This window comes from Schistocerca americana, chromosome 2, assembly GCF_021461395.2.
Source record: "Schistocerca americana isolate TAMUIC-IGC-003095 chromosome 2, iqSchAmer2.1, whole genome shotgun sequence".
Classification (NCBI taxonomy): Eukaryota; Metazoa; Arthropoda; class Insecta; order Orthoptera; family Acrididae; genus Schistocerca; species Schistocerca americana.
In genome coordinates this window covers 397734835-397761459 of record NC_060120.1, presented here as the reverse complement: position 1 = coordinate 397761459, position 26625 = coordinate 397734835, and the positions used below count along the sequence as shown (strand labels likewise).

Below are 26625 nucleotides of genomic sequence, written 5' to 3'. Positions count from 1 at the left end.
CTTCCAAGAAACACATCTCGATGGAACTCGGATCATACACAGAAAGACTGCTGCAGTATAGTACAGAAGGTAACTGAAAGAACTACGCAATGAGATGAGCAGATTTATTTATTTATTTATTTATTTTTTTTTTTTTTTTTTTTTTTTTTTTTTTTTTTTTTTTTTTTTTTTCATGCAGTAAATGTGCTGAAATCACTCTGATTTATGATGGTGCCCTTCAGAGTAAAAAAGGTGGGAGATGGTTCTTAATAATGTGTGCGATCACCATGAATGGCAAAGTATGCTCTGTTACATGCTCTCATCCTGGGAACATGAATGCACCCAGGAACATGTTCAAACATGATCATTTTTGTGATCCATATGTTATGGTATGGAGAGGCATAATGTTGTGTTGGCGTACTGACTTCCAAATCTTGGGCATGGTACACTCACCACTCAGTGTTATTGTGATATTGTACTCCTTCCCCTTTTGCGTCTTTTCAGGGTGCATTTGGCCCTGATTTCATTTTTTTGAATGACAGTGCACGATGACATTGAATTGTGCAAGTAGAGGAACTATAGGAATGAAAGAATATTCAACAAATAAACTGGCATGTCCATTCCTCTGACTTAAATCCCATCAAGCACATGCAAGTGTTGGGGAAACATATTGAAGCACATCCTCATGTTCCGATGACCATCCAGTAGCTATCAACCATGCTGGTAGAGGAATGGGGTGCTCTACCATAAGAACTCCATATAACCTTGTGGCCAGCATTGGAGCACACTGCAAAACATGCATTGCCATCCAAAGTGATCACCCTTCCTCTTTTGTAATGTCCAGGGAACCATTGTAAATCATGATAACAAACATGTCTTTTCTATTTGTCTCATTGTGTATTTCTTTCAGTTACCTTCCGTACTATACTTTGTGGTCCAAGTTCCATTGCACTATGTTACTTGGCAGTGCCAAATCATGCAAAAGTTACTTTTGTCCTTAATTTTTGCACACCAGTGTGGTTCTTATGAGATGTGGTAGTAAAACTTTAGTTATCACCTCAAAAAAAAAAAAAAAAAAAAAAAAAAAAAAAAAATAAATCTGTCTTCTACCATGAAATTTTCTGATAGGGTTAGTCTTTCCCAATACATTCACCCATCATTGCACCATATTTTTCCAGATGTTGGTTATCTTGGTTGTAAAAGTCTACATTTTGGCTCCTCAGGAAATGTTCCACCTCAAAAATCACATTGGTGTCATTGTATAAATGCCATACAGGCATTGGTTTCTTTGTCCGAGGAAAGAGTGAGAAGTCACTGGGTGCTGTACCAAGAAAATACAAGGACTATAGCTGTGCAGAATGAGCTAGACTATTGTTATGGAGAGAAGCACCCTCTTGGATAGCTTCCCACGATGCTTTGTCTTGACAGCCTCTCATAGCATCATCAGCAGATTTTGGCATCATCAGCAGATTTTGGTCATGTGCTCCTACGTCTGCATCTACATCTTCATGATTACCCTGCAATTTACACTCAAGTGTGTGACAGAGATTTGCCTCTAATGAGTGTCACCTGTGGGCACCACACCATGGAAGTCCCAAAAACACTCATCACCATGCCCAATGATGACAGCATCTCTCGATAGTGACAGCATCTTCCCCTATTTTGGATGTGGTGAATCAACATGTTTCTACTGCATACTTTGCTAGTAAAGCATTAGGTACTTAAAGTAGTAGATGAGTTTTGCTATTTGGATAGCAAATAACTGATAATGGCCAAAGTAGAGAGGATGCAAAATGCAGAGTGACAATAGTAAGAAAAGCGTTTATGAAAAAGAGGAATTAGTTGACATCAAATATAAATTTAACGTTAGGAAGTCTATTCTGAAGATATTGTATGGAGTATAACTTTTTACGGAATGAAACATGGGCAATACACTATTCAGACATGAAAAGAATATGAGCTTTTAAAATGTGGTGCTACAGAAGGATGTTGACAATTAGATGGGGAGATTGAGTAGCTAATGAGGAGGTAATGAATCCAGTTGGAGAAAAAATAAGTTTGTGGCATAACCTAATTAAAAGATGGTGTCAGTTGAGAGGACACATACTGAGACATCAAGGAGTCATAATTTGTTAATGGAGGGAAGTGTGGGTACAGAATTTGTAGAGAGACACCAAAGCTTGAATGCAGTACTTTGGTTCAAATGAATGTAGGGTGCAGTAGCTATGGAGAGACTACTGTGGAGGGCTTCATCAAAGCAGTCTCATGATTGAAATCCACTACATTAACAACTTGACAAAATTGTTGAGGCTATTGTGGCCACTTGTTGATGTTTTGCATGTTGGCTTCTGTCTTGGTATCTTTGGCTGATGTTTGTTTAAAGATTTTACTGAAATATCACTAACACGAGTGGCTGGCAAAGGTTTTCACTCCAAATCTGACACCAGCAATGGAGTGTGAACCTTTGACAAGGCTAGCCACTTGTGCTGGTGAAATATGAGAAATGTTGGTCAAACATCCCCAGACAGAAGCCAACAGGCAGTACATCAGTAACAACTTAACAGCTTTATCTCAGATTCATAGTGATAACCAAGCACTTATCCATGGTGATGAGGTTGCTATAGAAGTCATCTGGATTGGCCTGACACAGTTGTTACATTACCATTGTTAACTCAGTTCAGTGGGTGTGAGTAGTCACAGAACCCTGCAGGTGATAACCTTTGTCATGTTCAAAATGTCATGCAAGATTTTGAAATCTGATCGATGACTGACTTTCACTTTTGTCATTGTTGCTTTGTATGTGACACACCAGTATTTGAACACTATATCCTTCACTTCTCTTGCAATTCCTGGCTCTTCACAGACAAACTCATCATTCATTATTCAGACTTGTTTGCCAACGGTGAAAGTGCCTGCTCCACCTAAACACTGTGTCATATGATTGTGCACAATTACCATGCACTTTCACCAACTCAGTATGGATTGTTGTAGTGTTGTTTTCCCTTCAAATGCAGAAAATGAATGAACTTAGAATACTCCATGTTTCAGTGGACTGCACATCTTCTTTTGGCTCCTCTAGAGGCTTTATACAGTACTGTGGCACATGGATTTCCATTTGTACCAAGACTTCAGGCATGAACCTGAAAGCAAACAACTAATTAAGTGTTTGACTTTAATTTTTGAGATGATAATTAAAACTTAATGACCTCTCAGACAAACAGAAGCTAAACGATGTCAAAGTTAGCATAAGGAGGGCTATGCGTGAAGCATTCAGTGAATTCGAAAGTAAAATTCTATGTACCTACTTGACAGGAAATCCTAGGAAGTTCTGGTCTTACATTAAATCAGTAAATGGCTCGGAACAGCATATCCAGACACTCCGGGATGATGATGGCATTGAAACAGAGGATGACACGTGTAAAGCTGAAATACTAAACACCTTTTTCTAAAGCTGTTTCACAGAGGAAGACCGCACTGCAGTTCCTTCTCTAAATCCTTGCACAAACAAAAAAATGGCTGACATCAAAATAAGTGTCCAAGGAATAGAAAAGCAACTGGAATCACTCAACAGAGGAAAGTCCACTGGACCTGACGGGATACCAGTTCAATTCTACACAGAGTACGCGAAAGAATTTGCCCCCCTTCTAACAGCTGTGTACCGCAAGCCTCTAGAGGAACAGAAGGTTCCAAATGATTGGAAAAGAGCACAGGTAGTCCCTGTCTTCAAGAAGGGCCGTCGAGCAGGTGCGCAAAACTATAGACCTATATCTCTGACGTCGATCTGTTGTAGAATTTTAGAACATGTTTTTTGCTCACATATCATATCGTTTCTGGAAACCCAGGATCTACTCTGTAGGAATCAACATGGATTCCGGAAACAGCGATCGTGTGAGACCCAACTCGCTTTATTTGTTCATGAGACCCAGAAAATATTAGATACAGGCTCCCAGGTAGATGCTATTTTCCTTGACTTCTGGAAGGCGTTCGATACAGTTCCGCACTGTCGCCTGATAAACAAAATAAGAGCCTATGGAATATCAGACCAGCTGTGTGGCTGGATTGAAGAGTTTTTAGCAAACAGAACACAGCATGTAGTTCGCAAGAGAGACGCCTACAGATGTTGAAGTAACGTCTGGCGTACCACAGGGGAGTGTTATGGGACCATTGCTTTTCACAATATATATAAATGACCTAGTAGATAGTGTCGGAAGTTCCATGCGGCTTTTCGCAGATGATGCTGTCGTATACAGAGAAGTTGCAGCATTAGAAAATTGTAGCGAAATGCAGGAAGATCTGCAGCGGATAGGCACTTGGTGCAGGGAGTGGCAACTGACCCTTAACATAGACAAATGTAATACATTGCGAGTACATAGAAAGAAGGATCCTTTATTGTATGATTATATGATAGCGGAACAAACACTGGTAGCAGTCACTTCTGTAAAATATCTAGGAGTATGCGAACGGAATGATTTGAAGTGGAATGATCATATAAAATTAATTGTTGGTAAGGCGGGTACCGGGTTGAGATTCATTGGGAGAGTCCTTAGAAAATGTAGTCCATCAACAAAGGAGGTGGCTTACAAAACACTCGTTCGACCTATACTTGAGTATTGCTCATCAGTGTGGGATGCGTACCAGGTCAGGTTGACGGAGGAGATAGAGAAGATCCAAAGATGAGCGGCGCGTTTCATCACAGGATTATTTGGTATGCGTGATAGCGTTACGAAGATGTTTCGCAAACTCAAGTGGCAGACTTTGCAAGAGAGGTGCTCTGCATCGTGGTGTAGCTTGCTGTCCAGGTTTCGAGAGGGTGCATTTCTGGATGAGGTATCGAATATATTGCTCCTCCCGAGGAGATCACGAATGTAAAATTAGAGAGATTCGAGCACGCACAGAGGCTTTCCGGCAGTCGTTCTTCCCGTGAACCATATGCGACTGGAACAGGAAAGGGAGGTAATGACAGTGGCACGTAAAGTGCCCTCCGCCGCACACCGTTGGGTGGCTTGCGGAGTATAAATGTAGATGTAGATGTACTCCTTGTTTTTTACAAGCTCTGGAAATGATACCACAGAAATAGCTCTGTGAGAGGCAGGTGGCCTTCATTCTTTGTGCTCTTAATTTTCAAAAGAAAATAAAGTTTCTGATCTGGAAACCATCAGTGAAATGCACCTCTTCTGTTTAACACTTTGTTCATAGTAACTCATCTTCAGGTATGGCCAGCACTCTTTCAGAGCTTCAAACACATTGTTTTCTACTGTTCTGGTATGAGACTGATTTAGTGAGTGTATTGGTTATTGCACTAGAATGACATTCAGTGGGTCTTTTGAATAGGCATTTCCATTTTCCTACCTGTTTCTTCATTAATCCAAAATGTCGCTCCAACTTTTATGACATTAATGCCAGTAGTACATTAAACCTTAATGTTTCTTCCATTAGCTGTGGGATCAATAAGAGTACCTCTGCACATCTTGTAGAGAATGTTGTATCTGGGACATCTTTGAATAAAATGATCAGTATTACTAAAGGGATTCAGAACATTTTTATGGATAAAGATGGTACAATGTGATTTACCTTGTTAATGGCATGGAAAGCTATAATAATATAGGAAATTATAAATCATTGAGTGAAATAGCAAATGCCTCTTTAGTGTCCTACAGTGGCATTCTGTTACTGTGGACTAATGTTTTAACAATATGAAGCATTAGAACGAAGATTTTGGTTCATTGCATTTTACAGTCATATGTAGTTGTTACCACTAGCTCACAGCCAATTACAATAGAATCTCAGATCACCTATTGCAAGCTCAGCAAACAGCAGTAAGACCCAGCTTATCAATCCAAACTATCTGCAGTTGTCTTCACAGTGGTGACCTATATGCACGTTGACTCATTATGCATTTCCCATGAACAGCTCACTGAAATAAGTATCATGGAGCAAAGTGAACTGTTTACCTGGTGAGAGTGGCAGCATTATTGTGTCTGTACCTGAAAAGCAGGGAGGAGAGGTAGCAATAGTGTAAATATCATTATTTTTACAGGTGAATGGTATTATGTGCCATACATGTGTGTGTGCTATTGAGTAAAATGCCTGTTAATAATAAGAACAGAAACTGGTTTCAATTTAACTGTGATACACAGCTTTTCAAGTGTCACAATAGTAAAAGCTAATGTCACAGCACCATAAGCAAGCTAGCCACATGGTCTTTAATTTTCATAATCCACTGAAATCATACACTGAAAAAGATGCAACAGTGTCTACTTTGCTTTCAGGAAGTCTTGGGTTCATATTCAATTTTTTATATGCACCACATTCTAACTTTTGCAGATTGTTTCAGTTATATGTTAATTTCATTTTATTATATAAATATGTAAGTAAACCTTAAAAATAAAATTTTAAAAAAGAGGTTAGCATTTTTGGCTAGTAATGCTGAGAAACTGAGTTCGATTCCCGATCTCCACTTCAAAGTTTTCTCCACTCAGCCTTGTGAAACCAACTGGAAAGCTGATTGAATGCAAAATCAGCAAAATTTATGCATAAGTCACTGAAGTAGTGCTACATCAAAATGCTTGTACTAGGCTAAGTGACATACGATGCTTGATTATCAACAGCAAAAGCCGTTATTTGTTCTGGTAACCAGAGATCAAGATGCTTGACGTATTATTACAATAGATTTTATCCTTTGCAAATTCATGGCTATTTCGATATAATTTAGGTCTAGATGATGTGGTGGGAACAGGAAATGACAGTTTTCTCGCTAAATTTTGTCAGTGGAATAAAGAGAGAAGGTTGGAGCCCCTTAATTATTGGCAGAAGTTCAGCCTTCCTTGTCTCTATGAATTTCTTTTTGTCTGTTTCCACACCAAGGCCAAAGTTTTCCTGTTACGGACACAGAAGAGAAGTGAACATGAAATGAAACTCAGCATTCATGACAATGAAACATTGCCTAGCACGAGAGCACTCTTCTCTTTGCAACATGTATTAACAGTGTTGTGTGTATGAATCCACAGTTTATCTAAATAAATGACTGCCCTCTTTAATTCTGGTGCTTCATTGTTTTTAAAAAAAAAATCTTTTATACTGCAGTATTTCCACAATTATGTTTATTCTGGCACCTTTTAAAATCAGATCCAATGGATGGAACTGATATGGGATTGTGGGATTTATTATCTATGAAAAAGTAATTTAATTTACATAACATTAATTTAATGCTATGAAAAGGATAGATTGCTACTGTCAGACACAACAAAAAGACTACTAAACAACTGGCCACAGCAACCAGATACAGTGCTCACGTGTATGTGTGAGCTGTGTTTGCTTGAATACGTGTGTGTGTGTGTGTGTGTGTGTGTGTGTGTGTGTTTGTGTGTGTGTTTTGTCTAATTCAGAGGAAAGCCTTCTGGCTTAAAGCTGCTTCTTTAGCAATTATTCTGCTGTGCCTGTCTGTGACACAACTTCTCCACTGTATGGTGAGTAGCAATCTGTCTTTTTCATAATATTGTCATTATTCCACCCTGGATTTTTCATTTTTTTGCTTTTAAATTCATTTAATTAACATTACTGATAAACATAAACAATGCTTTCTAAAAGACTTGTACACTAGGGGTAATCCGTTGAGATCAAACAACACTACATAGTGACCCACACAATTCTGTAAACTACAGTACTAGTAAGAACTGTACTAACTAAGGATAAGACATGAAGTGACTTGAAACTGCTAATGGGAAAATAAAAACTCGTATCATCACAAAAGGCAGCTGTCTCCAGTCATTTCTGGAAACTTTTATCTATTACAATCTAAGTGTTCCACTTCCATAATAGACAAAAGTTTTAAGTTAAGTAGTTTTCAGAACTAAGTTTCCAATTGGTCTGCAAAGAACAATTTACCATCACTGTCAACAAAATTCTTCTGAGCTGTTGATCACATTATCAGTCTTTAACATTGTCTGACATTTTGGCCACTATTGCAAGTGGCCTTCCTCAGTGCTTTATCGAGCAAGGTGGTGCAGTGGTTAGCAAACTGGACTCGCATTCGGGAGGACGATGGTTCAAATCTGCGTCCGGCCATCCTGATTTAGGTTTTCCATGATTTCCCTAAACTGCTCCAGGCAAATGGCAAATGCCAGGGTGGTTCCTTTGAAAGGGCACAGCCGACTTCTTTCCCCATCCTTCCCTAATCCGATGAGATGGATGACCTCGCTGTCTGGTCTTCTCCCTCAAAACAACCCAACTCCTCAATGCTTTGTGCTGAGCTGACTGCTGAACGAGAGAGACTTTAGATCTTATGTAGTAGCAGAGGAAGCTGTTTCCATAATTTGATAGGGTACTTGAGGATAGGAGGAGTGGTCTTGGACATTCTTTATTGGTCTTTATTCCTTGTGATTGGTGGATAAAGACATGCTTGGTTGGTGTTTACATTATTTCTTGTCATTGGTGGAAACAGGTGAATTCGAAATGGGGTGCAGCTGTGGCATAGCCCAGTTTACTTGTTGGGTGCAACGTGTGGGCTGTGGCACACCTGCGCTCTGTGTACATGCAACCACCGCGGTCTCCCACATGCCTGTGTGAGTGGCTTTGTGCATGCTGTCTTCCCATATGTTTTCACTGCTGGTAGCCAGAACACCAGATGCCTATACCCATACTTTCTATTCATGTTTATGGGCCGCTTGGCTAGTTCTATTGCCTCTCCAACTTCCTCAGTGTAAATGGCTGTTTCTCCATTACACAGGCTTCACAGAATATTATCTCTTTATTGCACTCATCCTGGTGTTCTGCCACCACTGACCTGGTGTGTTGTCCTAGACAGATATATCTTTCATGCTCTGCAATTCTAGAATTTACTTGGAACCCCCTCAGATCGAACACATGATATACCTTTTTCACACCAACAGTCCTTTCTTTCTGTCTTCCCCCCCCCCCCCCCCCTTTTTTTTTAGCTGAACAATTCTTTAATAACTATGTAGCACGTAATAATGCTCGTTGTGTATAGAATTCAAACTTACCAGAATAATCCCTATAAAATGTGTGACTTCTGTCACAATACTGTCCCCTCCAGCTACGATCAGTACCTAGGTGGACCATATGAGTGCACTCCCTCTTTCGATTCTGGTAGGTGCAACCCTTTATAAAACATCCCTATTTTGCAGACCACAGGTCGTCCTATCTCCATGTAGATACGCCTGCCCTATATATTCCTGTGTATACTATAATTAAATATTTTCTGGTAAAAATAGAAAATCTATTCTACACTTCACATTTGCTTCTTAATACTTCATCTAATCCATGGAGTCTTCCTCTACTTTTCAACTTCTGGACTCTTAATAGATTCCACGTCTACATACTATTCAGTAGATAACATGTTTCCTTAGACTATACGAGTCCCACTATCTTACACTTCTTTGGCTTATGTTCTCTTTCATTACTCATACCTCCTTCTTATGTACACTTGATATATGATCATCATAGTTCATAGTTCTTATATGTATGTGATAGTTTTTATATAAATAAATGACGTAGAACCATCATAATAAAAAAAATGATGTGTGCATGTTTCCTGATGTACCATTATCTTTCCCCCTACAACACTTGGCGGTTCTCACATCTTTCTAATCTGTTACCTCATTGTTTGTGTATCTGTCTCTTTTTGTATGAAAGTGGACATGTGTTTGTTTAGTCTGATTCTTCGGCCTTCTTATCTAAAGATAAGATGTAGGTTATTAGAAACCACTGAAAGGGTGGGGCTGGTAATAGTATTGGTAGGGATGGGGAGTGTAACATAGATGGTGACCTGGAAAAGATAGCCACTCAGACTGGCAACACGAATGTGCATTTCGTAGAACTGTTTCAGCGTCACGATCTGCCTCATCTTAATACAGCCGTCAGGCGTAATAACATGAGACTTGGGGGTGCGCTGATGACAGAAAGCGTGGGTCACATTTCAGTGGTGTCGGTGGAGTCTATCAGCAGGACGGGTTTCACTAGACATGGCCTGCACCTCAACAGGTATGGGAAGGGGAGGTTGGCAAAGCTTATAGGTGACAGCATAGGTGGGGGTGGTGGGATCACTCATGGGAAAATTCCTGCAGTAGTGGGTGTTAGAGCTGCACCTTTTTTAGATTGAAGTCAGCTGATATGTATTCCTGCTTAAGGGAAGTCTCTCTAACAAGGGAATCACTTTTGACAAAGCTTAGGTATCCGAGTAATGAGGGAATTCGTATATTTCATCAAAATATACAAGGTATTAGAGATAAAGTTAGTGAACTGCTTATAGATGTTGACTCTGAAATTATTGGTATATCTGAACACTTCTTAAATAAGGAGATAATTCAGAGGCTTCCTTTACCAGGATACATGTTGGCTGGCAGCTTTTCGAGGAGCTCTTTGCGGTGTGGGGGAGTAGCCATGTATGTGAAAAACAGCATCCCATTTGAGTCAATTGATGTTTCAAAGTACTGCACTGAAAAGGTGTTTGAATGTTGTGCAGGTGTGGTTAGATTTAACGGAGCTAAACTTCTAACTGTTGTTATTTATAGATCCCCAGACTCCAATTTCACAACATTTTTGTTAGAGCTAGAGGAGGTTCTTGGTTCACTTTATAGGAAATACAAAAAGTTAGTTATATGTGGTGACTTCAATATTAATTGTATAAGTGATTGTGCAAGGAAGAGGATGCTGGTAGACCTCTTTAATTCATATAATCTTATGCAAACCGTATTCTTTCCAACGAGAGTGCAAGGGAACAGTAGAACGACCATAGACAACATTTTTGTTCATTCCTCATTACTAGAAGGGCATACTGTTAGCAAAAAGGTGAATGGCCTTTCAGATCATGATGCACAAATTTTAACTTTAAAAGATTTTTGTGCTGCAACACGTGTTAAATATAGTCATCAGCTGTTCAGGAAAGCTGATCCAGTTGCTGTAGAGACCTTTGTAAACCTTATAAACGAACAAGAGTGGCAAGATGTTTATAGCGCTGATACAGTAGACGATAAATATAATGCTTTTCTCAAGACTTTTCTCATGCTCTTTGAAAGTTGCTTTCCGTTACAACGTTCAAAACAGGGTACTAGCACAAACAGGCAGCCTGGGTGGCTGACTTGAGGGATAAGAATATCTTGTAGAACAAAGTGGCAATTATATCAAAACGTTAGAAACAGTCAAAATCTAAATGCAGCAGCCCATTACAAACAGTATTGTAAGGTGCTTAAAATGTTATTAGGAAGGCAAAAAGTATGTGGTATGCAGATAGAATAGCTAAGTCTCAGGATAAAATTAAAAGTGGGATCACCAGTTGTAAAGGAAGTTGCTGGTCTGCAGAGACAGGTCGAGGATATAGAATCAGTGCCTAGTGGGAATGTCCGTGTTACTGATAAGTCGCATATATTTAATAATCACTTTCTGAATATAGCAGGTGAACTAAATAGACCTAGTCCCAACAGGGAATCATATAGCGCTCTTAGAAAAAAGTGTTCCGAGACTGTTACCTGAAATGCTCCTCCATGATACTGACAGGAGGGAGATTGAGTTAATAATTAAATCACTAAAGACCAAGAACTCTCATGGATATGATGGGGTATCTAGCAGAATACTGAAGTATTGTTCTATGTATGTTAGCCCAGTTCTCAGCCATATCTGTAACTTTTCCTTTAGGAGTGGTCGGTTTCCTGACCGATTAAAGTACTCGGTAGTGAAGCCACTTTATAAAAAGGGAGACATTGATAATGTTGACAATTTTAGACCTATTTCTATGCCATCGGTGTTTGCTAAAGTTATCGAAGGTTGTATATACAAGGTTACTGGAGCATTTAAATTCACATAATTTGCTGTCAAATGTTCAGTTTGGTTTTAGAAATGGTTTAACAACTGAAAATGCTATATTCTCTTTTCTCTGTGAGGTTTTGGATGGATTAAATAAAAGGTTGCGAACGCTAGGTGTTTTCTTTGATTTAACGAAGGCTTTTGACTGTGTTGACCACAAAATATTACTGCAGAAGTTGGACCATTATGGAGTAAGGGGAGTAGCTTACAGTTGGTTTGCCTCTTACTTTAAGAACAGAAAGCAGAGGGTAATTCTCCGCAATATTGAGAGTGGTAGTGATGTTCAGTCCCAATGGGGCACTGGTAAGTGGGGCGTTCCCCAAGGGTCGGTGCTGGGGCCACTGCTGTTTCTTATTTATATAAATGATATGCCTTCTAGTATTACAGGTGATTCAAAAATATTTCTGTTTGCTGATGACACCAGCTTGATAGTGAAGGATCTTGTGTGTAATATTGAAACAGTAACAAATAATGTAGTTCATGAAATAAGTTCGTGGCTTGTGGAAAATAATTTGATGCTCAATCACAGTAAGACTCAGTTTTTACAGTTTCTAACTCACAATTCAACAAGAACCGTTATTTTGGTCAAACAGAATAGGCAAATTATAAGCGAGACGGAACAGTTCAAGTTCCTAGGCGTTCGGATAGATAGTAAGCTGTTGTGGAAAGCCCATGTCCAGGATCTTGTTCAGAAGCTAAATGCTGCTTTATTTACCATTAGAACAGTATCTGAAATAAGTGACACTTCAACACGAAAAGTAGTCTACTTCGCATATTTTCATACGCTTATCACTGGACTCGCATTCGGAAGGATGACGGTTCAATCCCGCATCCGCCCATCCTGATTTAGGTTTTCCGTGATTTCCCTAAATCACTCCAGGCAAATGCCGGGATGGTTCCTCTGAAAGGGCACGGCCGACTTCCTTCCCCATCCTTCCCTAATCCAATGAGACCGATGACCACGCTGTCTGGTCTCCTTCCCAAACCAACCAACCATACGCTTATGTCGTATGGTATTATTTTTTGGGGTAATTCTTCTGATTCAAAAAGGGTATTTTTGGCTCAAAAACGGGCTGTTCAAGCTATATGTGGTGTAAGTTCGAGAACGTCTTGTCGACCCCTATTCAAAAATCTGGGAATTCTGACATTGCCCTCACAGTATATATTTTCTTTAATGCCGTTTGTTGTTAGCAATATTAGCCTATTCCTAAGAGTTAGCAGCTTTCACTCAGTTAATACTAGGCAGAAATCAAATCTGCATATAGAATGCACTTCCTTGACTCTTGTGCAGAAAGGAGTGCAGTATTCGGATGCATCCATTTTCAATAAGCTACCACAAGAACTCAAAAATCTTAGCAGTAGCCCAAACTCTTTTAAGCCTAAACTGAAGAGTTTCCTCATGGCTCACTCCTTCTATTCTGTCGAGGAGCTCCTGGAAGAGCTAAAAAATTAAGCAAATTCCAGTGTTACATTGTTGATTTTCTTCATTTAAACGTATGACTTGTCACCTGAATATGTTTTTTTATATTTCATTTTATCTGTTTCTAATATCATGTTATAATTTCATGTATTGACTCGTTCCATGACCATGGAGACTTCTCCTTAATTTGGTCCCACGGAACAATAAATAAATAAATAAAAAATAAATAAAAGTAGGAAAGACTTCTGTGATAGAAGTATGTGAATATGGAAAGCGGGAAAAAATAGATAGTTCCTCAAATGAGAAGTAAGAAAGGAAATAAATAGAAGTGGTTGCTAAGATTGAGGAACAGAAAGAAGATAGCCCCAAAGACTGGAAACCCTTTCCACGCCCCTTCCCCAGGGTCCCTACCTCGCAGGTACTTGAGTGAGAAGCAAGAAGAGGTTTGATGTTAAATCGTCTCCTACAGAATGGACATTCCCACCTTCACCCTTGAGGTCCCTGAAGGAAATCTTAGCAACCCTATGGAAATGGCAAATGATGCTGAATCAGTCACACTTGTTCACGAGGGTTGTTTGAAAGGTGTGGTGTGTGTTTTGTGTTGGTTGTGATTTATGTGTTCTTGTAAACCTTGCTGTTATCTCAGTACCCACCCCTTTCAAACTGATACAAACCCTCCCATCAACAACATATCTCATAAAAGGTATAAAATATTTTGTACAAAGTAGAAAATTATATGCTATAGTATCGTCATTATTTAATTAGTCATCCAATATTATATGTTCTGCTAACATAATATTCACTTCTGTTCATTAAGATAAATATGCATTAGGAAATATAAATGTGAACTCTGGTCTGATTATGGTGGTACACCTGTCAAAGAATAACGCGGTTGTCCTAAGGCCAGCTCAGCGAGGACGGAAACCTCGTGTAGAGCAAAAAAGGCAAAAGCTGGCTTGACTATATTACGGTCCGAGAATAGTATTCCCATGACCGAGGGAGATAAGAACTGACCAGGCACCTAATATACCATGTCCCAAGGCTGTGCCAAATTACTGAGATCGGAGACAACGTGTACAAATTTCAACCTCATCCTGCAGCCGAGCAAAGTCAGGACATCTAACTGACTGGAACAAGAAAATCTCTTACCATGAGTAATTTTGGATGACGTAATCACAAATTCTCACTGGTATGGTTCTTTCCAGTACCTCTAAGTGTGGGATGATAGAATAGTTTATGAATTTTGTGGGAATTCAGTGCAGAAAAATTATTACTGAAGAAACACCGAAAACAACTCGGGGACCTGATGGTCGGCACTCTGCCCATTAACTAAGAATGTTAACATCCCTGGGGGAAATAAAACTTTACGTCTTTCACATTGTACTTTCCCTTTTCTGATCCAGTTGTAGGATCCACTAAAAATAACGTCTTGGGATGGATAACCGTTTGTACTCGGGATATGGTCCTTCATATTTTTGGAAAAACTTCTGTGTTTCTTTCTTCATGGCAGAGATTTGAAGATATTGCTTTATAAGAACTAGGTCATTGACCTTGTTCTGAGGTTCTACAGCTTTCTCATTATGCTTACTCACCCTTTGCTGGGCCTCCTCAACTAAATTCTTAGAAATGATTTCCTGGTTCAATTCATAATTGACACTTGGTTGTTCAGGCCAACTAAAATATTTAATGAGAGGTTCTCCTACAAAAGGTTTGCCTGTTACTTCTAAAGGTGATAACCCCTGTTGACAAATGTGGTAATTCATTTAGAATAAGTTCAAAGTCTTCAATTTTCGTCGCCCATAAAGTATGTTTTTCATGGCAGTAAGTACAGCATAATTTCCCAGTTTCTTTCATAACTCTTTCACATGGATTCAAGGACAGGTTATAGTTGGATATTAATGCTTGATGAATACCTTCCCAAGCTAGGAACTTTTTTTAAATTCCTTACTCACGAACTGTGGTCCATTACCAGTGAGAAACCGTTTTGGTTTACCTACCTCCAGAAAGTATTATTGTAAACAGTGTATAACTGTTTGGGTATTTGCTCTTTTGATTGTGTATTGTTTAACATATTTTGACCAACACTGTATGATAACCAAAATGTATGACGTTCCTCCCTTTCCTTTTTGAATTGGTCCAAAAAAATTTGCTGCTGTGAGAACTTAGGGATAACCAATACATTTTGTACTTAACACGAGTATTATTCTCTTTCACCTTCTGACAGATTTCACAAGTTCTAATTAAAAATGCTACTTTATGCCCTAGCTTCTTAAAATAATAAAAATTATTCATATGAGCTATACATTTTGTATTCCGAAGTGTCCATATCCTGTATGAACATACCCCACAAGTGCATCTTCCATTACCTTAGGAATGCATAAACGCCATTGTTGCGATGTCACACTGTCTTTCAAAAACAAATTGTGACCTATAATTTTCCATTTTCCTACTTGATTAGGAGGTAAGGAATTTCGGATACACATACAAAACATTTCTGTAAAATAGGGGTCATGATGGATATTTTCCATTATTCTCTGAGCCATCTCTTGTAATCTGATGTTCAGATGTTTTAATCACATAACGTTAATTGCAAATATAACACCGGGTCCTTCCATGCATTTTAATTCTTCTGTGCCTATGGGTAACGTAGACAAAGCATCCGGTACAATATTCTCGGATCTTTTACATATTGTATCCTAATATAATATTCCTGTAGGAAAAGCATCCAGTGCATTAACCTACTATGTAATAAATGACAACTCATTAGAAGTGATAAAGCTTGATGGTCTGTACAAATGTAGATATCTGAACCACATATTAATGTTTGAAATTTTTCGATACTTCATACAATTGCTAACAGTTCTTTTTCAGTATCCATGTAATTTAACTCGTGTTTGTTCAGACTACGGCTAGCAGAAGCTATGGTTCAGTGTTCTACGTGATTTAGATCCCACTCTCCTTGAAAAGTTCTGCTGCAATATCATAATCCGATGCATCTGTTAAAATTTTACATGGTTCGCCCATAACCAGATGATGTAATATGGGTGACTCAACAAGTGCTATTTTGACATTTTCAGATACTTCATTCACCTCTTTATCCCAAATCCATTGTACTCCCTTCCTTAATACACTTAACATTTTCGGGTCATTCATTTCTTGCCCTCTTACGTACCATCGATAGTATCCGGCCATACCTATAAATCCCTTCAGCTGTCTTACATTTCTAGGATGTGGACATTCTTTAATAGCTTTAATGCGTTCAGGGTCCAGTCTAATTCCCTGCATCCCTACCATATGCCCTAAAAACTTAAACTCTTGACGCGCAGAATATGATTTAGATAGCATCACCGTAATACCTTTCTCTTTAAATTTTTTCAGGGTCTTACGCAATGTTATACAATGTTCTTCCCAAGAAGGTGATATTATCAGGATGTCATCTACATATATTATTAAATCCTTCAAGAAATCTATCCCTAATGCTTCATCCAGCGCACATTTAAATATGGATACAGAAATATTAAATCTGAATGGCAATGCATTGAAATGGTATGATTTACCACCAAACAAAAATGCTGTATACTTCTTTGATTCTGGATGTAACCTAATTTGCCAATACCTCGCAGTCAGGTCCATCATGCTGAAAAACCTTGCTTTCTCAAATTTGGATAACAATTCATTAATGTTAATGGGTCTGTCCTCTTTCTGTCTCTATATGCTTATTCATCCGTGCGTCTAACACTAATCGTACTCTACCTGTAGTTTTATTCACCTCAACCAAAGGGTGGGAGCTACGTTCAATTATATTCTTATTAATCATTTTGTTGATTTCCTCCCTAACTGCTTCTTTCAAACTTACCAGTATTGGAAACACTACAATGTTCGGTGACCCCTTGTACATATGGTAATAGGGCTATGTCCTGTGCAGCCATCTGCTCTTCCCTTTGGCTTCATCTTTTTTCACCATGTTTTATCTATTATATTCCTGCCATAACCATTGGCTACAAAAATGGATGTGAGGTTTCATAGTCTGCCTTCAGGTGTTTGTCATCACTGGTCCTGTAGGTCCTCCCAGTTAAAGTGTGAAGGATGGACTTCTGTGTAAGATGATGGTGGGAGAAGGTGTGGAGGTACCTGTCTGTGCTGGTGGCTTTTCTGTATACTCTGTGGCCAAGTTTATCATCAGGTTTACGGTAAACTTCCACGTCGAGGAAAGGCAGCATCCTATTCTTTTCAATCTCCATAGTAAACTGTATTTTACTATGCCGTTGACTGAGATTTTGGTGGAACTGCTGTAGTTCCTCCTTTCCACTTGACTAGATGATGAAGCTATCAACAACATATCAGAGCCAGCAATCAGGACATAATGGTGAGGGCCAGAGAGCTGTTTCTTCAAATGCCTCCATGAAGATGTTTGCTCCAACAGGCGAGATGGGGAACCCATAGCTACACCATCCATCTATTCTTAAATTTCCCCTTTCCACCTTAAATAGGTGGTTGTTAAACAGTGGCACACTAGTTTGTAGATGTCAGGTACCACACTTTCCTCTAAGATGGTCACCATGTCTGACACTGGTGGTACGTTCATGAATAGAAACTTCACATCAAAACTAACCATCAGATCTGTAGCTAAGACACAGCCGATAGCAACAAGTATGTGTATAGCTAAAAAGTTAGGAAAAAGCTTGCAATCTACGATCAGTGTGTATAATCAGTTTGGATGTATGGAAGCAAAGCGTTCTCATTAATGTGCAAATTGTTCGATAACTAGGGTGGTTCAGAGAGGAATTCAGAGTTTAATGTTGGTGATTACAAGGGCAAGCAACAATAAGACAGATTACGAGACACACTGGAATTGGAGGCGTGTTTATGATTCAAATGAAATGAAATGGAGACAGGAAGGACATTAAACCAGGAGAATGTAAGAACAAAGGAAGTAGTTTGTTTCATTTCAACATATAAAAAAAGATAAAAGTGATGACGTGGGCAAATGACATTAGAAAACAACCAATGGAATGTGTATAGCTAAAAAAAATTAGGAAAAATTCTAGAAGGGACATTTATCCAACAGTGGATACTGAATGCGTAATGAAGGCTATGAGTGAATCTGTAGAAAGGATGTAGCATAAGCTTAATTATCACAGATTTTTATGAAATATTTCTGTTGTTGAAGACAGCATTAATTTGAGAAATGTACGGGAAGAATTATTAAGTGATACTTTTTTCCTTTGCATAGCTGTATTTACTAAGCAAAAATGAACATATCTAACACAATCAGCTGATTTTGTCCTCTACAGCCATTTTCAAGTGATCAATCTGTAAAGATAAACTTTGTTGTTGTTGTTGTTGTTGACATCTTCTGTCTGAATATTGGTCTGATGCAGCTCTCCATGCTACTCTATCCTGCACAAGCCTCTTCATCTTTCTGAATGTGTTTACTGTATTCATCTCATGGTCTCCCTCTATGATATTTACCCCCATGCTTCCCTCCAATACTAAATTGGTGATTCCTTGATCATCAGAATGTGTCCTATCAACCGATACCTTCTTCTAGTCAGGCTGTGCCACAAATTTCTTTTCTTCTCAGTTTCATTCAGTACCTCCTCATTAGCTACATGATCTGCACATGCTTCTGTATCACCACATTTGTAAAGATGCTGCTCTCTTTTTGTCTAAACTGTTTATCCTCCATGTTTCACTTTCGCACATGTCTACTCTCCATACAAATACTTTCAGGAAAGACTTCCTAACACTTAAATCTATATTCATTGTTAGAAAATTTCTCTTCTTTAGAAACACTTTTCTTGCCATTGCCAGCCTACATTTTATATCCTTCCTCCTTCTGCCATGAGCAGTTATTTTTCTGCCCAAATACCAAAACTCATTTACTACTTTTAGTGACTCATTTCTTAATCAGATTCCCTCAGCATCAACTGATTTAATGTAACTACACTCAATCACTCTTATTTTGCTTTTGTTAATGTTCGTCTTGTATCCCACTTTCAAGACACTGTCCAGTCCGTTCAGCTGCTCTTCTAAGTCCTTTGCTGCCTCTGATATAATTACTATGTGATTGGAAAACCTCAAAGTTTCCGTTTCTTCTCCCTTAACTTTAATTCCTAAACCAATCTTCTCTTCCCCCACCCCCCCACCCCACCACCTCCCCCCTGCTCAATGTACAGATTGAATAATGTCGGTAATAAGATGCAAAGCTGTCTCACTCCTTTCTCAACCACTGCATCCTTTTCATGCCCCTTAACTCCTATAACAGTTGTCTGTTTTCTGTACAAGTTGTAAATAGCCTTGTGCACACTGTATTTTAACCCTGGTACCTTCAGAACTTCTAGGAGAGTACTCCAGTTAACATTGTCAGAAGATTTCTTTAAGTCTCCAAATGCCACAAACGTATGTTTGCCTTTCCTTAACCTATATTCTAAGATAAGTTCTAGGGTCAGTACTGCCTTGCATGTTCCCACATTTCTCTGGAATCCAAATCTTCAACAAGGGCATCTTCTACCAGTTTTTCTATTCTTCTGTAAAGAATTTGTGTTAGTATTTTGCAGCCATGACTTATCAGGCTGATAGTTCGGTCATATTCCCATCTGTCAGCATCTTCTTTCTTTGGAATTCAAATTATTGCATTATTCTTGAAGTCTGAGGGTATTTTGCCTATCTCATACATTTTGTACACAAGATGGAAGAGTTTTGTCATGGCTGGCTCAGTCAAGGCTGTCAGTAGTTCTGATGGAATGTCATCTACTCCCGGGGCCTTGTTTAGACTTAGGTCAGGCAGCAGCTGCCAGCCAAGATAGAGCAGCAGTGGGGAAGTAACCGATTTTGTGACATTTGACTAGTTCCTAACAAGTAGCAAATTATTTAGCCTTACGTGCATGCTTTGTTAGTTTAGTTTTTGAATGTATGTGTGTTGATCTGATGTATTAGACACAGTTCATATGTTTTCATCAGTGTCTCCAGTAGAGGTCTGCAGCCCATGTCAATAGTCCTTTGTTTGCCTATGTAGTATAGTAGTTCATGGTCTTTAGTATAGATTGGGTCTGTGTTTGCTGTGTGTGAATACAAGCCAAGTTGTTGACACTTTGCTCTCAGCTCCAAGCTGTGTTGACATCAATTACACAGCTTGAGGCTGCAGTGCATGGGCATCACTATTGTGGCCAGCTGTGGGGATCCAACACACATCAGCATGACCCATGAGTCAACTGATCAGTCTGTACCAGTGGTCAGCCCAGTTACTGCTCACATTGAAATTGACACCTCACCCACGTTTGAGTGGGAGATCACCTCAGGGTGCGGCAGACTTCTTGGGGCGGCCGAACATAAGGCCTCCCAAGTGTAGCAAACAGGTTCCCGGTGCTGTCTGTAGTTGACACTGTCCCTCAGCCAGATGCAGTTGCTTGTCCTGTTTCAGAGTAAACCTCTCAGTCTCCAATATCTGAGCAGTCATAGAGGGTGGGATTATTGGCTTTAATGTTAGGTGTGTTACGGGTCCCCTTAGAAATATGGCTGCCAAGGAGAGAGAAAAAGTCAGTGTGCCCTCTGTGGGCATACTGGGTGGAGTGTTTCCAGATGTGGAATGGATCCTTCTGGATGCCATGAAGAGAGCACAGGGTGCAGCTAACTGCAGGCGGTGGCTCATGCCGGTACCAGTGATGTATGCCACTTTGGATCAAGGAGATTCTCCCTGGTTTTGAGCAGATATCACCGTTTGCAGTATAGTCGACAGGACCGATTGCAGACCTCTGGGACAGAACCGATTTGAGGGTCTCAACCAGAGGATCACATGGTTCTGTGACCGTGTACACTGCAGATTCCTTCACTTGCGCCATAGGGAGGTGGCGTTTTTGGTTCTACTAAATAGGCAAGGAGTTCACTACTTGCAGGAGGTGGCTACAAGGGGTTACGGGGGCTGTGTGGCATGGGCTGGGCAGTTTTTTAGGTTAGAGGGTCTCGTGGAAACACAAAAAGGTCTTCAGTCTCAAAGGGTGCAGGACAAACAGATGAAGAACCTAGATATAGGAACCATCAATATAACAGTTGTAAATTGTCATAGCTGTGTTGGCAAAGTACCAGAGCTCCAATCTCTAATAGAAAAACAAATCATTATAGGCACTGAAAGATGGCTAAAACCCAGGTTAAGTGCAGCTGAAATTTTTGCAAAGGATCTAACAGTGTTCAGAAAGGACAGGCTAAATACAACTGGTGGTGCCATGTTTATTGCTGTTAGAAGGGGTTTTATCTTGTAGCAGAACTGAACTAGGTAGTTCTTGTGAGTTAGTATGGGTAGAGGTCATTCTTGGCAATCACAATGAAATAATAATTGGATCCTTTTACTGACCTACCAACTCAGATGTTACAATTGCTGAAAGCTTCAGAGAAAACTTGTGTCTAATTTCAAACACGTGCCAGATTCATGCAACCATAGTTGTTAACGACTTCAATTTACCCTCGATATGTTGGCACAAATAAATGTTTAAATCCAAAATTGTGCTGCGCACTTTCTCTGAAAATTATTTCAAGCTTTTAGTTCTTGAGCCCACATGAACAGTAAATAGTTGTAGAAACACACTGGACCTCTTAGCAACAAATAATAAGGAGCCTATAATGAGCATCAAAAGTGATACAGAGGTTAGTGAATACATGTTGGTCATAGACGGACTCAATTTTGTAACTCCCAAATCCAACAAAAATAAACGAAAAATGTATTTATTCAAAAAAGCAGGTAACAATTTGCTTTATGCCTTCCTGAGAGAGAATCTCCAGTACTTCCAAATAAACAATGTAACTGTAGACCAAATGTGCCTTGAATTCAAAGAAATATAATTGACAGCAATTGAGAGATTTATGCCAAATAAGTTAACAAAAGGTGAAATTGGTCCCACATGATACACAAAACAGGTCAGAACACTGTTGCAGGAACAACGAAAATTGCATGAGAAATTTAAACGAATGCAAAATCCCCATGATTGGCGATCATTTACAAAGGTTCGAAATTCCTACACCAAAGAAGATGAAGTATATATTCCAAACCTCGAATCGAGAACAGCTGACAACATGAGTAACCTAGAAATAGATATCCACGGAGTAGTGAAACAACTTAAATCACTTAATGAAAGCAAGTCTTCCGATCCAGACTGTAGACCAATTAGGTTCCTTTCAGAGTATGCTGATGCAATAGCTCCATACTTAACGATCATATACGACCACTCGTTCGACAAAAGATCCATACACAAAGATTGGAAAGCTGCACAGCTCACACCAATATTCAAGAAAGGCAATAGGAGTAATCCACGAAATTATAGGCCCATATTATTAACATTGATGAACAGCAGCAATTTGGAACATATATTGTGTTTGAACCTTAAGAATTATCTTGAAGAGAACAGACTGTTCAACATGGATTTAGGAAACATTGTTCCTTTGAAACACAACTACCCCTTTATTCACACAAAGTTTTGAGTGCTGTCAACAAGGGATTTGCAATTGATTCTGTGTTTCTAGATTTCCAGGAAGCTTTTGACACTGTACCTCACTAGCGGCTTGTAATGCAATTGCGTGCTTATGGAATATTGTCTCATTTATGAGACAGGACTCATAAATTCCTGTCAGGGAGGCCACAGCCGTCTTAGATTGTTTGCAGGTGATGCTGTCGTTAATCGTCTTGTAAAGTAATCAGAAGATCAAAACAAATTCCAAAATGGTTTATAAGAAATATGGGTATGGTGCGAAAATTAGCAATTAACCCTAAATAATGAAAAGTGTGATGTCATCCATATGAGTGTGCAGTGTTACGTGGCTTTATGCTTAATTACAGACTTACTATTCTTGTTTTCACAACGTAACACCCGCTGTTTACATCCTTCTTCATTGCTGAGCGATATATCACTTTTCATTCTGACGCCGCAACTCTTCCTTTCCTATATTTTTACTAGTTTTTAGCTATGTAAATGATGAACTATTGGTTTTGCCACTTAACACTTTTTTAATAACTGTGGAAGTATTACAGGCATCCTGTCCCACCTAATGTGTCACCCGCCTATACGTTTTACATGAACCTTTCAAGACCCGATCGATCTGTTTACAAAGAGAAAGCAGAATATCTCTTCCTTTGACGTTGTCCAACAACGACCTAGGAAGCTCGACGCCCTTGCGGCCCAGGCTCTTCCATAGCTTGCGGTAGTTTGCAGCATTCGTTTTATTCCTTGCCCACTTGCAGCTACGTTGAACTTTCGTGGTGATCGTTGGGCAACGTCTTCCACGTTATCTGCAACATAAATAAACTTTCTTCCCACAGTATTTCTGAAAACCCAAAAACAAACTTAAAGAACATAATAATAATAACTGTTCTTACAATTATTCGTATAAGTCTTGGTCGATTTAATGAGGGGTGGGACAGGCCTAAGCCTTGTGACACCACAAGTGCTAAAAGGAATCCATTATACATCAGTTACACAATAAATCATTCAAATCTACATGCCATCAGTACAACTAAATGCCAAAGAATTAAGATTACAAACTACTTAAATTTGAAAGAATGCACAGAAAAATGTTGTGGGGAAGGCGAACCAAAGATTGGATTTTTTGGCAGAATTCTTAGAAGATGCAACAGACCTACTAAGAAGACTGCCATCATTATGCTTGTCCATCCTCTTTTGGAGTACTGGTGTGCAGTGTGGAATCCTTACCAGATAGGATTAATGGAGTACATCACAAGAGTTCAAAGAAGGGCAGCACATTTTGTGTTATTGAAAAATAGGATGGACATCATTAAAACAAAGGCATTTCTTGCTATCGCAAGATCTTCTCTCACAATTTCAATCACCATCTTTCTCCTCCGAATGCAAAAATATTTTGTTGACGCCAACCTACATAAGGAAAAACAATCATCATCATAAATTAAGGGAAATCAGAGTTCGCACGTAAAGATATAAGTGTTCAATTTTCCACATGCTGCTCAAGATCGGAATAACAGAGAATTATTGTGAAGATGGTTCGGTGAACCTACTGCCAGGCACTTACGTGTGATTAGCAGAGTATTTGTGTAGATGTAGATGCAGATGCAAATGAGGTCTTTCAGTGCTCTGTCAAATTCTTTTCACAGTATGATACCTCTGATATCTTCATCTACATCCTCTTCCATTTCTGTAATACTGCCTTCAAGTTCATCTCCGTTGTATAGACCCTTTATGTACTCCTTCCACCTTTCCCTTCTTTGATTAGTGCTGGTTTTCCATCTGCACTCTTGATATTTGTGCAGCTGTGTCACTTTTCTCCAAAGGCCTCTTTAATTTGCCTGTTGGCAGTATCTATCTTTCCCTGAGTGAAAAACATTTCTAAATCCTTACATTTGTCCTCTGGGCATTCCTGCTAAGCCATTTTGCAATTCCTGTCAATCTCATTTTTTAGACATTAATATTCCATTTTACTAGCTTCATTTGCTGCATTTTTATTTTTGTATGTTCTCTTTTCATCAGTTAAATTCAATATCTCCTGTGTTATCCAAGGGTTTTTACTAGACCTTGTCTCTTTACCTATTTGATCCTCTACTGCCTTCACTATTTCATCTCTCAAAGCTACTCATTTGTTGTCTATTGCATTCCTTTCCCCTGTTATAATCAATTGTCGCCTTATCTTTCCTCTGAAACACTCAGCAATCTCTCGTTGTTTCAAATTATCCAGGTTCCATCTCCTTAATTTCCTACCTTTTTGCGATTTCTTTAGTTTTGTCTACAGTTCATAACCAATAAATTGTGGTCAGAGACCACATCTGCACCTGAAAAGTCTTGCTTTTCAATGCCTGGTTCCTAAATCTCTGTGTTCCCATTTTATTGTCAAAAGCTCCTGATGTCTCCAGGTCTCTTCCACATGATTCTTAAACCAAGTATTAATGATGATTAAATTATGCTTTGTGCAAAATTCTGCCAGGCGACTTCCTCTTTCATTCCTTTCCCCAAGTCCATATTCACCTATAGTTTTTCCTTCCCGTCCTTTACTTACCATTGAATTCTACTCCCCCATCACAATTAAATTTTCATCATCCTTAACTACCTGAATAATTTCTTTTATCACAACATACATTTCTTCAATCTCTTCATCATCTGTGGATCTAGTTGACATATAAACTTGTGATACTGTGTTGTGTGCTGGCTTTTTGTCTATCTGGGCTATGGTAATGCTTCCACTATGCTGTTCATAGTAGCTTACCCACATTCCCATTTTCCTATTTATTATTAAACCTTCCCATGCATTACCTCTATTCAATTTTGTATTTATACTAGACCTATAAGTATGTAAGTATCAGTACATGTGGATTTCTTTATTTTTGTTGTCCTTAAATTGTAATACCAAGGCATGTCCAATGTCCTTGTAGAAGAGATCTATAGATGAGTAGAACTATTACTACTAGACACTTGTGAATCTACATGCACGTGATAGTATATTTGTAATTCATATGTTATTTATTGTACAACCAAACTTAAAACTCTGAAACTCATTGCAGTTAATCCTCTTCGTATGTGCTTTTTCTTACAGGATCGAGCTAAAATATTATCTTGAAATTCCTGTACAATTTTTAACTCTTTCTGTTTGTGGTTCACCAAAATGTACAACACAGCCTTTCTCCCATATTTCTAGCAGATGAAACAGTGCCTTCTCAGAACATCAGTGATGGTAAATTGGAAGTCGTAGGAATTTATTCATCTTTCCACATTGCACAGCTACAAGTGGGCCTGTCTCAGCCATATAGATTTGGCCAAGCATCACAAGTTAAGGTAACAAATATTTTGTTTTCTCCTTTAATACTTTGGTGTCAACTTAAAATGAAAATTAATTTTGATAACTATAATGTATCAGTTTTCATTCATAATTTGCATCTCTGTCAGAAATTTATAAAGGAGTGGATACCTTTCCATAGCTTCATCCAAGGCAAGGAATTTCTGTATTGTAATGTTTGGTGCTGTGGCACTCATTTCGGAAAGTTATTTACAAATGACATTTATGGAAGATAGATTTATACTATAGTGTCATGACACTAGAATAATTTCGGCTGGCATCAACCTAAATCAGATGGAGCACAGTTTAGTGTGTGACTTTCCCAAAGCAGTGTACTCAAGCTTTGGTGAGGTGGGTGTGATTCCATGTGTGTGTGTGTGTGGGGGGGGGGGGGGGGGGGGGGGGGGGGGACCAATGTGTATGCACCTCAAATTTTACAAAGTCAGATGAAAGAAAATTAACTTACTTTGGCCACACTACAGTAGGCTAGACATCATTGCCAGATCTATTTACAACTGTAGATTGCACTATTTTATATACAGATCAGTGTATTTATTTGCTTAAGAAATGTTTCCTGTACATTCGTATCCTGTGTATAGTCACTTGAGTGTCTCCCCCCCAGGGGC

At 39.0% G+C, this 26625-nt stretch overlaps 1 protein-coding gene across 8 annotated transcripts in view; it reads left to right on the top strand.

The window, feature by feature from the left end:
* Positions 1 to 26625, top strand: part of LOC124595310 (diacylglycerol kinase epsilon) — a 203312-nt gene that overhangs the window by 161438 nt on the left and 15249 nt on the right. For 7 of the 8 annotated variants that reach the window (XM_047133999.1, XM_047134005.1, XM_047134000.1 and 4 more), the window contains one exon: positions 25862 to 25998. In XM_047133999.1, coding sequence (XP_046989955.1) covers positions 25862 to 25998 — 137 coding nt within the window. The remainder of the gene's footprint in view (positions 1 to 25861; positions 25999 to 26625) is intronic. The other variant, XM_047134007.1, reaches the window with a different exon arrangement.